The 14,893-nt window shown below is 41.3% G+C and overlaps 1 protein-coding gene across 1 annotated transcript in view; it reads right to left on the bottom strand.

Annotated features, from left to right (window-relative positions):
• Positions 1-14,893, bottom strand: part of LOC126546191 (ATP-dependent DNA/RNA helicase DHX36-like) — an 87,049-nt gene that overhangs the window by 11,183 nt on the left and 60,973 nt on the right. The window contains exons 17-22 of the mRNA XM_050194340.3: positions 13,006-13,104; positions 10,635-10,808; positions 7,826-7,912; positions 7,593-7,670; positions 6,955-7,054; positions 545-623 (exon numbers count right to left, since the gene is read on the bottom strand). Of these exons, the coding sequence (XP_050050297.2) occupies positions 545-623; positions 6,955-7,054; positions 7,593-7,670; positions 7,826-7,912; positions 10,635-10,808; positions 13,006-13,104 (617 nt within the window). The remainder of the gene's footprint in view (positions 1-544; positions 624-6,954; positions 7,055-7,592; positions 7,671-7,825; positions 7,913-10,634; positions 10,809-13,005; positions 13,105-14,893) is intronic.

The raw sequence follows: 14,893 nt of genomic DNA, 5'->3' as shown, positions 1-14,893 counted from the left end.
CTGGCGGCACTATTCCTGGGCGACAAAGGGTTGTTCTCGTTGTTAGTGGAAAAGCGTAGTGCTGCGCAAAACGGGCTATGCAGCGGTGATGGCTACGATATGGCACCAGAGTGGCATGCATCGCACTGTCTGTATGGAAACAAAGCGCACTACCCACAGCGTTCTCTTCCTAATATAAACTGTGTATGTACCAATATAATCATAATAAAAGATACTGACCCACGAAAAGAAAACACAGAAAGAGCTGCGCTAAAATTTCGCAGCAGGAAGTGCTGTAATTGTCAGTGAATTTTTCGCTGACCTAACACTTAATACATATTATGTCAGAAACCATACATTTCTTGGTGAATGCATTGACAGCCTGCATGAGCAAAGCATTGCTATCCACACTTTGAGAACCGCGACATAATGCGACATCCTAATGCAACAGTGGATTGGGTAAAATCTTCCTAAGCGCAGTCTTCCCACAAATTTGCATTTTCAATAGCCCAAACATCCAACAGAGTGCAAAAGCATAACAAAAACTTTAGACACCTTTACCAACCTTTTATTTTTGAACTGGCCCTTGGCAACATTTGGATACAGACCGGAGCAGATGACAGCTTGCAAGACTTTCAAGTTATCTGCATGAAAATCAAATAAATTCAGGTCATGGCGTAAGCTTTACATGGAGGGTGTCTGCAAAGTTGGTGCTTATTTTAAACCTCCAGTAATAAAAATTTGCAAATCACATGCACTATGGTAATCGATGTAAATTAAGCTTGGTATGCTGTTTGCTTTGACCGACAACAATTAGTGGTGATGTTGGCGGTGAATGTGCAATTTCTTCAGCGTCAAGTCCAATACAAGAGTGGTGAGTTGATTTTAAACATTACTTTAAATGCACCACAGCTGTTTGTCTACGTAGTCCACAGAACACATAGGGAGACATATTTGCTTGTTGTTAGTCATCATTCATAATGTCTGAGAGGGTTGAGCATTATCATTGCCTCACATGGCACATTGCACTGTGGCAGAAGTGTTAAACTTTAATTGAACTATAGGGCTGTACATAATTCAATTAATTGTTATAATTGTATGTATACATTGTATACACACATTTGCAGTCTGCACCATGTTTCACTGCATAGCGAAGACGTTCCTGTTTTGCGCAACACTTCTTTTGGGACTGGGTCTCCTCGATGCTGAGTGCACACTTTGGAGCCATTTTGCTGGTGCATATTTACGTGCTCTTTCTGCGTACATGGCCAGCACACTGTTGAGAGGCCAGCTCTAAGCAGGCTATGGATAATGGTAATGTTTACACTATCACACCCCAGCACAAGACCTCCACAGCCCAGCAACTGCATTTTTGTTGCACAGGAAAGCAAGCACAGCACGTGCCATACGCACAAACTGTGAAATGACGCCGCCACCACGCCAGCCGGGATGCACGGAGGCGAGCACCTTCTGTTGGTGTTGCAAGAAACCCAGTGGCATGCGCGAGCAAGACCACAGCAGCAGTGCTCGGAAAGTCGGAAGAAGAGGCAAAGAAAGCTTCGCCTTAGAAAGAAAAATTACAGGCACGTTTTTCCATTTTGGTATAAGTAATTATGGTGAGTCTAAGTGAAAATGAGTCTGGCTGAGTAGAATTTTGGTGAGTCTGAGTCCGAGTGAGCCGTAAGGAAAAAAATATATTTTGTGAGTGTAAGCGAGTTCCGCTTGTTTTGACAACCTTTGCGCCAAAGGGAAGTGTCCTATACACATCTTTCTTCAACCTTTGAGCAGCACTTCACTACAGCTTGCTTGAAGCCCTTCTACAAGGCAATACATCAGCAGGGCATTTGGGCAGATGGAAATACGAGAAGAGATTAGACTCGGATTTTGCTGCAGCACGGCAGCAGTGTTCATAACAAGAGAGCAATGGGTGAACGTATGAGTGCATGTACAAACAAAACAGCAATTCAAAAGTTGGAGAGTTTAGGTTGTTTTTCAAGTTGACGCTGATTTCATAAGTCTTATTGATTCATCACTTTCTACTCTTAAACCAGGAGGACGACTTGGTAAATTTCCATCCTTCTCACTTTACCTATGCAATTTGATCGATAACTAGGTCAAGCGACTTAAGAACAAGCTGTAAAATAAAGAAAGGGAAGCTTGTTGGCATAACTTGACTGACCACAAAACACACATTCCAGGGTACATGGCGAGTAGATGGAATAGTGCTCTTGAGTAGTAAAATAGTAAAACCAACAATTGCAGCAGCGTGTATTCTTATAAATGTAACATTGTGGCAATGAATGAATGCTGTAAACTTCCGAGTGCACGCATAGTAACTGTCAAGGGAAATGGCATCTGAGATCTGCTTTTCCTATGTGTCGTGTTTCAAGACGTGTTTTGTGCATCCAAACGTATTACAATATTACATATACAGGTCACCCCTGAAGCACAATGTATGCCCATGAGCTAAATTATACGGACCGGGCATTGCTCCGCTGTCTGTGAATGCAACTTGCCAGAACAAAATAAAGGAAATAAAGAAAAACGTCATGACCGAGCTAGTTCCTTACCTGCCACGCACCGGCTGAAGTAACACGTTCCGTTAGGTGCTAGTTGGAAACAAGCTGTGAAAGCTGTTGTCTTTGTGCAGTTAAACTGTACGGATGTTTTGTTTTTTTCTTCTTGCAACAAAACCTATCACCACAAAAGCGAATTGACAACATCAGTGCAAAAGTTTAAAGGTGCATTTTGTTTTGTCCCAGTCACCATGTCTTTCTCTAAAGAGCAGAAGAAAAACATGACCCTTGCCTTGGGAGTAGCAAATGGCAGCAAAAGGAAGGCCGCAAATATGTATCAGTCACTGAAGAGTGCCAGTACACCAAAGGCATAGACTATTATCAGAAATTATGAAAACCTGAGACAAACCGGCAGCTTCCAAAAACAGCAATGGAGGACTCTGTCTTTGAGTCCTAGCCTATGCATGGATGTTCTCACATTTATGGCCTCAAACCCTCATGATAGCGTGCGGGATGTGGCCGCCCAGGTACCAATTTCCAAGTCATCAGTTTGGAAATTTCTAAATGACTCAGCCTTTCACCTGCACCACCTTAACCTGCACCAATACTTCGAAAATAGGGACCAGCAGAACCGTCTAGATTTCTCGAATTGGGCACTTACAAAAGCTGATGAGTCACTGAACTTTTTGAGCAACATCATGTGCACAGATGAAGCCAATTTTTGCAGAAACGGCCAGGTAAATTTGCATAATGCACACTATTGGAATGACTCCAATCCACACTGGGTAAAGCGCACTCGGCACCAGTACCAGTGGTTGTTCAATGTGTGGTTCGGAATTTACGCTGGTGCTAAAATCAGTCCCATCTTCTTCAGTCACACACTGACTGGACAGCGTTACGGTGGACGAAATCCTTGAATGAGTGGTGGATGAGTGTCTCAGCAAAGTCCCACTGTCACGTCTTCCACTTCTGTAGAATCAGCAAGACGGGGCACCCGCACACAGCAGCAGCCGAGCACGATACTGGCTGGATGCGACTTTTTATGTGCAACAGATTAGAAGGCACAGGCCTGTAAGTTGGCCGGCTAGGTCATCTGACCTCTCTCCACTCGATTTCTTTCTTTAGGGTTGTATAAAAGATCATGTTTAAATGATTCAGACGGACATCAAGTGCACTCAAGGCAAGGACAATGGATGTCTGCTATACAATTCCAGCGTCAGTCATCAAGAAAGCCACAGAAGATGTGATAGAGCGGACTCAGTACTGCGTAGCTGCAGAAGGACACCTATTCAAACACGTCCTCTAGGCAGCAGCTGGTGTTCAACGGCGCTTACGAATTCACAGATAATAAGGGCACACTGAAATCTGATGGTTTCAAATGTGCAAGCATTTCTATATTTACCAACGGAAAAACCATCCCTCCCGTCTGTCCCGTAAGACGATCGCTTTCAACAGAGCACCCACAGCAGCAAGTGAATTCACCTGCATACTGCCTCTCGCTTCAACACCAATGAAGTCACGAGAACACAGCACTCACGGAGCTCTCGGCACATGCCGCACTCTGCTGCTTTCGCAGATTGCTTTCAAGATAAGGGCCGCACCACCGTGCCAGACGTAGCAACTGCCTGAGCACAGTTGATGAAGGTTCATAATGGTTCAATGTACCTAATAAATGTTGCGTACATTTCCCTCATTTGCTACATCTCCCTCGTCATTTCATCCCACGTACACATCCACTGCAGCTATCCATGACACCGGCAAACGTTGCTTCTACTCGCCTCTTCTGCGTCGTCTCATACAGGTCTCACTTAACAAGTTCGGTGCTGCAACCGTGCTTTTCCGTTTCACGGTTCTTTCCTGGTCGCTCTCACGATTATACGAAACACACCAGCATACTACCACAAAATACCACAACAGTACTACGAAATGCTTACGCATCATTCAAATACAAATCCCAGAAAAAAATTCTCCATAGATGTGTGTGTGTGTGTGTGTGTGTGTGTGTGTGCGCGCGCGCGCGTGCGTGCGTGCGTGCGTGCGTGCGTGCGTGTGTGCGCGCGCGCGCGTGTGTGTGTACGTATGTACGTACGTACATGTGTGTGCGTGCGCACATACTGCTTTTTTGCCACGAACCTGCTTTTACAGCACGTATACACTTTAGTGAAAAATAAAACCTGCACTTTAATTTGTGTTTAGTCCAAAGCAAGTTTCTGGCGTGAAAGATAGCTGCATGTGCACTCTTTCAATGCAGTGTGAGCAGAGCTGAGATTTTGAAACATTCTATGCCTATTCCATTGCTTTTCGCGTTTCGTGTGTGGTCATAGCGGCACTTCAGCCGTGTTATGAAGGGACTTTTATTATCAATATGATCAGTCGGCCTTGAAATACAGATAAGTGTGACGTAAAAATGAGATGAAGGAATAGCTGCAAAGCCGAGAAACCTGCAGTTGGTGCTCCTTCTGTACCATTATCAAGGTGATGCGCTGTCTCTTTGGGTTTGCGACAGGTAAAGCAATTGCTTTCAAACAGATTATTTGGGGTGCTGCTTTATGATGTGGGTAGGAGTGCAGTCATGTGGTATTTTTCATTTTTCATGGGGTTTCTTTACCAGCCGGAAAAAAATCGTACGCGATTAGTATGTTGCTGAAAATACCGCAGTTGGATGTCGGGGGGTGTCTACGATTGGGGGTGTCTACAAATGCCTCATTGACACTTTGATAATAACGACAGTACTTCTCGAGTTACACAATTAATTATAATCACCTAGTTAAATCAGAGTAACAAAAAAATTACTGGCGGCTTCTCCACTGTACTGGAAACAATATGCACTAGTTTCCTTCGAGTAATGCAGCTGCTCTTTCTTCAGGTCTTGGTGCATGATAGTTGGGCCACCCTATATAATTCACTCAGTAACCAAAATGAGGCCAAGCCGGATTCAATCAAAATCACAATCAACAGCACTCATGCAAAGCAGTGCTTATACTTGGACTCACAGAAAGAAAAAGAGAGAGATGCTGCAGTTTCTCCAGAGAGGGAAAGCAGTATTAGTGATAGCGAAGTATAAAACAATTTCACGAAGGAAGATTACACCACCAAGAGATGCCATATTCTTGGTTGGGCGAGAGGACTCGGGCTGTGAAATTCACCTGTCTTCTACTATGAGGTCTTGCATATACTCCTATCAGGCCATCACTTCAGTGAACAATTGTTCGAGGTCACACGAAGTTTCAAGTGCAACTGCTATTCAAGGTTATATATATATATACATGGGGTTCAGAAAGCTGGCCGGGCATCAGCACTGCCCCCCCCCCGAAAAAATTAAACCTTTCCGCCTATGGCTTGTGGTCTAAGTGGACCTGCCCAAGTCTGATTCTGGTGAGCGAGTACGAGTGAGCGCAGCCTAGTAGAATTTTGTTGAGTCTGAATAGGCATTGCTGGGTAGAATTTTGGCGAGTTTGAGTCCGAGTGAGCATTAAGCAAAATATATAATTTGTGTGAGCCTGAATGAGTTCCGTTTACATGTGCCCAAATTTCAGCAGTGGCTTTTTCATTCTGTCTCCATTGGAATGCGGCCACCATGGCCACGAATTTAACCCACAACCTCATGCTGAGCATTAGAATACCGTAGCCACTGCGGTGAGTATTCATGAAGTACTGCTTCGATCTATAAACTTGTTCCTTCAACCAACCACCCAGGAGAAAGTTGGATGGCATTGAAACACTGTGTACCAGAAGGCCAATCCAGCAGGTTGATGAATTGAAAGCTGTCATTCCACTTAAGGCGTTTGTAATCTGCATAAATAACGTAGCCATCTGCTGTCACATGCGTGACAAAAAAGAATATTTATTTCTCATCTTTCATGGTAATGATCATGTCACTGAAATGATGCATAAGGCTCAAACTTAAAAGAAATTTAAAGTAGTCGCAAACTTTCTGGACACAGTGCATAATTGTAAACGGTCAACAGAGCAACATAGACAGCTTGTTGCATTTGTACCTACTGAAAAGTACATGTTGCTTGTCAAAACCAGTAAGGGTAGATGTTCAAGGGGAGGATAACAAAACTATATAGTGCATGGCACTCAGGAACCTTGTTTTATCTATGTAACGGCTGACTCACTTGAGGTTCTTTCTCAAGGAATCAGTTAATTTCTCTTTGAACATTTGTTACTTGGCAACACCAAATGACCTTTTCTTCTTTGCTTCTCAGAAATTTCATCATGCATATTACGCATCCACTTCTTTTAAACTGCTTTTGTGGTACCTTATTTGCCCCAGCTCATCACTGCGAGCACTTCTACAAAATTTAAGCATACATGCATCATCCTTCATATTTCGCTTTGTAACTTTTGTCTTTAAAGGTAAAAATGTAGTGAATTTTTCAATATTCACATAAAACTTTCAGTTCATGCTTGAACCCCTTATGAACAAATAAAAGAGCAGCATTGGTTATCAGACCTGAATTTTGGTTGTACTCTCGGGCCTTGATGTCCTGTGAGCCTATGAAGTTCAACTCGTGCAAGTACTCGGCAAACTGTTGTCGCATATTTGACAGCATCTGAAAGAGATCGTTTCGAGGGAATATAAATTTCAAATGTGCAATCGAAACAAAGAGATAAATATTGGCAACAATTTCAAATAGAGAAGATCCCCATAAGCTGCAAACTCCTTATATCAAATTTGGCCGTTTGAGATGCTCCAACTGACGCAGTTTTCAGAACTGCGATATCTGTTCTTGGTGCAGAGTCGCAGATTTGTAAACTTCGTGCTTCAGTATTTTTTTTTTTTTTAACTTTGCAGCAATTTTTGTGAAGAGAATTTAAACTTCCTCTCAAATGCGACAAATTTTACTCGAATCGGTCTGGCGGTTGTCTCATGAGAGCATTTGTGCATTTTACATGTATTTAAAAAGGGAAATGAGAGTTGGCCTCGAGCTAATGCTTCCTCGTAATGCTATGTCTGGTGCAAAGGCATTAATTAACTGGATGTTGGAGTTGTTCTGCCTTCTTTGTCTTTTTACACCATTAAACACATGCAGCCTTTTGTGAACTGAACTTAACAGCACCTTTTAAGGAATAAATACGCAAAATAGTAACCTTGAGTGTGTTCCATGAGAGATAGTTTGCATAGCAGAACTCGTTGCCATCACGCTTTTTTACTGCTTCTTCCCATTGCTATAAAGAACAAAGCAAGAAAAAGAAATGTTTAATCAACTTGCATATTTACAACAGACACCATTGTATTTATGCATGAGTGTCTAGGACGCAATAGTAAATGTGGAGACAATAATATATGTGGACACCACTAAAGGTAAAAACAATTTGCTCACTGAAAAAACATTGACAAGCATGATGTGGTCACTTTTGGTGTTTCCAGCGAACCGCTTCTTTGCTTCATCCACAAGCCTCTCCTTTCCCTGATGAAGAGAGCAAAAAAAAGAAAAAGAAATGACCCAAACACATTATGCTCAGACCTCGATGCACTAAAGTAACATCTCAAGCCTCTAAGTGAATACTGTCTAGCCAACAATACAGTACAGACAGTCTAAGTCTTGTCAGTTTATGTTGTTATAGGCTGTTAAAACACCCACCACCAGTAGCTGGTGGCTAGTCGCACATGTTTACAATTGGACTTCATGTACTAAACTTCCATTAATTTAACCTCCACAGCACATGAAACCTTAGTTAAACTTATACAAGAGACATCTATTAATTCGACTCCGGTTAATTCGATTTTTCGGTTATGTTGTTCCCAACTGAAAATCCCAGCTGCACTCATACATTTCTACACGCCCGAACTTTCGTTATTTCTACCCTGAAATTGGCCTTCACCAATTGATTTGAATTGAGTGATCAATATGCAAGTGTCTGACCCGAATAGCGGCAGCGTCTGTCTTGGCAACTCTTAAGGGCCAGTGAACGAGTCGAACACATCAATATCTCCTGCCGAAAACGCCCATTTCCAGCCTGCCCTAGGAAGATTTTCAAATGAGAACAGTAGCTTACAGCGAATGAATACAGTACTGACCAGATTCTAACGCACGCCTTTCTTTCCCCAGAAAAATGGTTCAAAAACTGCCTGAGCGATGTAATTGAATATGAAACCAAAGCTGCACTTGCAACAGCCTACCGTATGAGCCAGCCTAGTCAGCTTCATTGCCACTGTCATCACAAGATGGCAACAGAACAAGTTCTCGGATAGCAGGATGACGATGTCCTGGTTTCAGTCTTTGATTACAAAAGCTCATTCAAAAGATAAAGCTTTTTACATGTTAAGCTAGCGGCAACCAGTCATGTCGCATCTTTTGAGGTTTTCAGAGAATTGCATGCGCTGCAGGATGAACTAGCTATACTAACTGGTTAGTCTAGGTGTGGGCCACCACTCCACCCCATTTGTGATTGTGAAGGGAATAATTTGATAAATGCATTAGATTGAATTCATCATACCAAACGGAGGACAATGTGTTGTGGTTCATAGACAGCAATCAAATTTTGTCTGAGAGCGATGATGATGGACATGTAATGTAAATAAATTTCTATTATGTGAAAGTAAATTTTGCCAGTTTCATCTTGTTCTTGTCGACATGATTGGAGGAATGTTATGTTTTTTTTTTTTTGCTAATGAATCTATTCGCATTACATTTATACTTTTTTAGGAGCTCTAATGTTGCTTCTACATTAGTTTTCTACTTTGAACCCATGAAAAGAGGTTGCACAGTTGATTTGGGGGCATGTTAGAATCATGTAAATAGTGCTGAATGAATCAATGGTGTGTTTCGGCATTTTTCTGCTCTTGTTTCACTTGGTCAGCCAGGTGATTCTATCAGTTTTGTGGTTGACATCAGGCTCAAATTAAGGAAGTCAACTGGACAGAGTTTGAAAGCATGAATGCCTTTAAAGCGTTTTGAACATGACCAACTTTTTTTTAAATTCAGGTCATATTCACTGAAATGAAACAAGCCGAAGTCAAATTGTGGCCAAATCACAGAGAATTGAGAGACAGGTTCTCCATTTTCCTTCATTTTATCAGTTACCGTATTTACTGAAATCTAACATGCACTTTTTTCCCGATAAAACGGTCTAAAAACTGCATGCACATTAGCATCAACCACAACCCTAAATCTGAATTACCATATCTCCATTAGCATTTCAAAATGGCCACCTCATACACTGTTTGTCTTCCCGTTTTCTGTGTTTGCTCTATCAGCATGGAAGTGCCAACTGCGAAAACACGCGATGACGCAATTAAAAGGGAAGTGATCAGGTGTGCAGAGACGGACGGAAATCGGGCCACATCATGGGTGTTTGGAGTGCCCGAAACTTGCATGCAGGACTGGCGTGAACAGGAGAGGCGTTCTACTCCTGTAGCTGCTGCGTACGGCACAGCCGTGCGACCGCTATCTTGAAAGCAATCTGCGATGAAGACAGTCTACGCATCTAGGGACACCGCAGTGTGTTCTCGTCGCTTAGTTCACATTAAAGTGCGAGGCTGCACAAAGGTCAATTTGTTCGCTCCTGCTACTGCACTTTCTCACTCTAGCGTTTTGATAAAGTTTCCGCAGTCATTGAGTGAGACGTAATCATATTTGCTTGTGCCCTCGTGATGCCACGCTTGTTAATTTAGATGGTAAGCCAATGTTTAAAAGTTTATACGGCCGATAAAACTGCTATCTTTACTCTTCGTATAGCATTCTACTCATTTGTTACTGCAATCAATGCTTCGCCTTTGTGCAAAATTGCGACTTTTTCTATTTATCGCAATGGCAAAAGGGTGCGCATTACAATCGAGGGCATCTTTCTTTTTTTTTTTTTTTGTCACAGAAAACGAGTGCGCGATACAATCGAGGGCGCATTAGAATCAAGTAAGTACGGTAGTCTCTCACATTAGCCCTTCCCCTAGAGCCGACATGAAAAAATAAAGAAGCATTATTCACACTCTCATTTCTTCTAATGGGTTTCACCCCATGCCCATCCCTGCTGGTGTTGCATGGCTGAGGGGAACTATTTACAGCACAAAGCAAAGTAAATTTATCATTACACATGATATCTCACTGAACGAAAACACTTTGTCAGTCGTCAGCATGCTAAGCAGTAGTGCTTTAATCATGCTTCAGATCACAAGCAGTGTCTTGAACTCACCAGTGGCACCATAAAGGCATCTTTGAAACTCAAACTTGCAGCTACAGTGAGGATGGGGTCAAGGCAGGAGAAGATGGATGCCATGATGATCATCTTGCCCGTCTGAGGATCCAAGGGCAGCTTGGCCAAGTGGTAGCCCAGAGGAGTCAAAGTCTCATCTTCATTTAGGGCTTTCTGCACGAGCATTAACATTAGTTTCAAACAACGGTCACGTCCATGGGATGTGGAATGAACTTTGTAATGTTTATTGCAAAGGCTAATCCTGAGCATCTAGCTTTTTTTTTTTTTTTCTGCCCTGTCATATGCACAATTGGAGACAGAAGTTTATGGATCGTATATTCTGTGAAAGACTGACTCGGTGAGTTTTGTCAGTGTCTATAGGTTCACAGCTGGCAACATATTCACCCATTACAGCTCTTGCAGCTGGTGCTTTAGGCTACATCTGCCAGATGCAAGGTCTGCAAGTATAGCCTATTAAGAAATTCAGCATTGTTTTTGCTGCGGCTGCACTCCATGATATTTTGTTCCCTACTGTGTAGGCAGGCAAGAATGAAATGCAAGCAGTGGGAAACAAAGTAAAGCACCTTCAATGTTTAATTATTACTCAAGATTGTGAGGTACCATATTCATACAAAACTGTACATGTGTAAGTTAACAGTATCAGTGCAACACCCAAAGTGAATGGGACATCAAAATACAGTCTTTCATACTTATTTTATTCCCTGTGCACATTTCATTCAGGTCTGCCTGTATGCACAGCTTTTTATGCTACACATATAAGTCCGCACCATTACACACCAAACTGTTTACCCTGAAACCTGTCTAATAAACGTGCCACATGGTCACAGAAAATGACATTAACTTGCTAATGCCTTAAACTTTAATGTCATTCGCGGGTTGCCACACAGACATGCTTAGTGGCATTAAAGCTTAATGCCATTTGCAACATAGTGCGTTCTCGTAACTCACTTGGCCATCAAATGCGTACTCTCGTTCCCAATGTCTCTATATTCTGACGAGGCTAAACGAATTCTTACTGAAGAACAATTAATCTATTATTAACTTTCTTTTAAAAATAGCTCTTCTTTTCGCAGCGTAGTGCATTCTTACAATTATTACAACTCACTTGGCCATCGTATGCGTACTCTCATTTCCAATGTTCCCACCGTGGCCACGGTGACCACGTTCTGACAATATTAAGTAAACTTGTAGATAAAAACAACTAATATATTCTTCACTTTCTTTAAAAGAAGCTCTTTATTTTTGTAGAGATCAGCAGGCGACCTTGCCGCTACACATGACTGCAGCACTAATCGTGAGCGTGTTAGCCAGAAGAAGATGTTCGATTGCACGGTGGCGACTCCTTGCCTTGGAATTTCTCTACAAATTTTTTTTGTTTCTTATGTTGACTACACTGACTTGTTGAACGAAAACAAAAAAACGTCTTCTAAATGTTTTTCTTTTTATGTATGCTGTACCTGAATGTACACTTGCTTTTCTTGTAGCCCCTCCCCCTATGTAATACCCTCCTTCGAGGGCCTTTAGGGGTATTGTAAATAATAAATAATAATAAATGTTTGGCTTGAAGAAGCACGTATGCCACAACAAACTGGAGCACACAGTCAAATTCTTCAGGATCGCTGCTTGAAAGCTTTGAAGCTGTGAGCACCATTTTTCCAATTTTAATGTTTTGGCTACGCTATGGATTGGCCCTCGAGCTAGCTTCGGCTTCAAATAGTTTACGTCTGGGTGCAACAATGACATTCCTGAAGTAAACTACACAAAATTCGCCTATGAATGTTTCTCATGCCATTTCTTAAACATTCACTCCCTAGATAACTGTTTTTATTGTATTACGATTGTCATAAACTTAACTGTTTCACTACAGCTATCACCATTGCAATGTTTAATGTCATTAAGTATGCACATGTAGCAGTGACCAAAATATAATGGTATTACACTTTAAATGGCATTAACCTCGCCTGCGTGGCATGGGTATTACTGTATCTGCTATCCAGGGACAGGTACAGAGTGGATAGGGTGGCAATAAAATGCTTGCAAAGATATATTTGCTTTCTGCACTTAATGTTTGCTTTTTAATGGCAGCACCGAACAGTGCATGTGCTCAGGAAGCAAACACACACGTCCAGTGATATCTGTCGCACTGCCTTAACCCTTGCTTTGCTCCTTTAATGGCTTCCTTATTTAATGGCTTCCTATTTACAGGTTCATATTTCTCAGCTTCTCACTCTTCTGCACTTTGCTAAAGTAGCATATATTTTAGTTACAACAGAAATCTATAAAACTAGAGAAACAACAGCTGTGGTAAACAAGCATTTGGAAAAAGCTGGTTTAAAAGAAATATACTTGCCAGTGTAATTAGGAACTGAAGGGAAAGATGTAATGCCTCAGAAGAGGGAGGATTTATTGCTTTTTGGAGAAAAGCTTCTGCACTTCCTAGCTTCAGTATCTGCAATGTTATGAAATACATGTTGAACATCATGCAGCACTTAAATTTGATGTATTGAACTTACAGTGTTGAAAATACACATGATTGACTGTGGACAATTTTAAAAAATCCAAAAACATTGAATGCTCAACCACATCTTCAATGAATTTCAATGGCACTTATTTTCCAACCTGTTTATTTCCCAAGTTAAAGCCGTACCAAAATAATTGTACCTCTATGGCCGAAAGAGCAGTCTTAACCTACTCAATAATTAAGACATAAATGTGTATAAAACATTCTGCCTTGAAATTATTTGTTATAAAGGTTTTACCTATAGGCATCCTGGACACATCACATGGTGACTACTGAGTAACATTTGTGCTTCAAGAAGTTTTCACGAGCTTTATGAATGCATATAAATTTTTTATATCTCAGGAAGAGATGATTTGTGCATATGTATTATTATAATGGACAATCTATATTGAGAGGACTGCACAGCGATTTTTAAGGACCCCCCTTGTGTGGCATGATCGAAAGATTATCATAAAATGTATCCAAACTCGCAACGGTCTCTTCAGGAAAATGGTTTGAAAATTTTAAACATAATATTCTGATCCGAGAAATCCTGCGGTTACAAATCTGCAGATGTTGGCAACACATGACTGACAGAGACAGCATACTGCAGAAACAGAACTCTAAACAAGCACAGCTTTGGCAGTGACAGAAGTAACACCTCACACATTTTTTTAGAAATGTTTTCAAATTGTAAAAGGTTATATGAAAAACTCATATTTAGGTATGCAGACACGGGGAGCCGGAGGAGAGGGAAGAGAAGCAAATTTGAAGTAAATGTGAAATTCCAGGAATGCGATAGTGAGTCCAATGATGTGCGTGATAAGCATAAAAAAAAAGTAAAGAATGTAACAAGGCACTGGGCAAAAGCAGTGCCATTTTTCAGCATAAGCTTCCTGAAGTTACATGCACAAAAATGATAAATTAAAGGCCATATGTAACCAGATGGTGGTTATACTATATTACATGGAACAACCACTTTCTTGGTTGAAATTTTTCACCTGTGCATATCAATCAACTCATACATACTGTCAGACTTTCTGTGTATACAGTTAAAACTTGATCTAACAAAACCCAATTTTATGAAGTTCCCAATCTAATGAAGAAATTTCCATCCTCCTGCAGGTGCCGTGCACGCCGCGCCCATGCATGGAAGAGCGGATTCAACACCGCCTTTGTAGAGGCAGCAGGGGTTGCTTTCATTATTTTATGGTTTATGCAACAGATAGCTGGATTAGCGGCAAATACAATGCCGTGGTAGCTTTTGCCTGTCACTACGTAACAATATTATATTTCGAAGGACCCAAAAATTTCTGTCGCGATTTTACGAACTTCCCGATTTAACAAAATAATTTGAGCGTGATCATCACTCGTGATCGTGATCATCATTATATCGAGTTTCAACTGTATTCATAAATATAATTTCTTATTTAAGGAGTAAAATAATGCTTGTTTCTATCACATTGATACACGATCTTTCCACAGGCACTACAATTTAAGGAGATATTCCGGATCGTAGGCAGTCCATTTAAAAGGAGTGTCCAGGCATTTTCATTTTCGAAATAGTGATCTTATGCAAATGTTTGCTTTTTCATAAACTTACACAGACAGTCAAAGAGAGGCATAATAATGTTTCAAGTTATGCACAATAATGCGAATGTCACATGTGATGTCATGCATGCATGCCAGTCCAGGTCTTCATTGAAAGACCCACCATGCTTGTGATGCTAAAAAAGTT

This window comes from Dermacentor andersoni, chromosome 3 (assembly GCF_023375885.2).
Source record: "Dermacentor andersoni chromosome 3, qqDerAnde1_hic_scaffold, whole genome shotgun sequence".
Classification (NCBI taxonomy): Eukaryota; Metazoa; Arthropoda; class Arachnida; order Ixodida; family Ixodidae; genus Dermacentor; species Dermacentor andersoni.
Note: the sequence above shows the minus strand (reverse complement) of the source record. Positions and strands in the feature narration are given on the sequence as shown.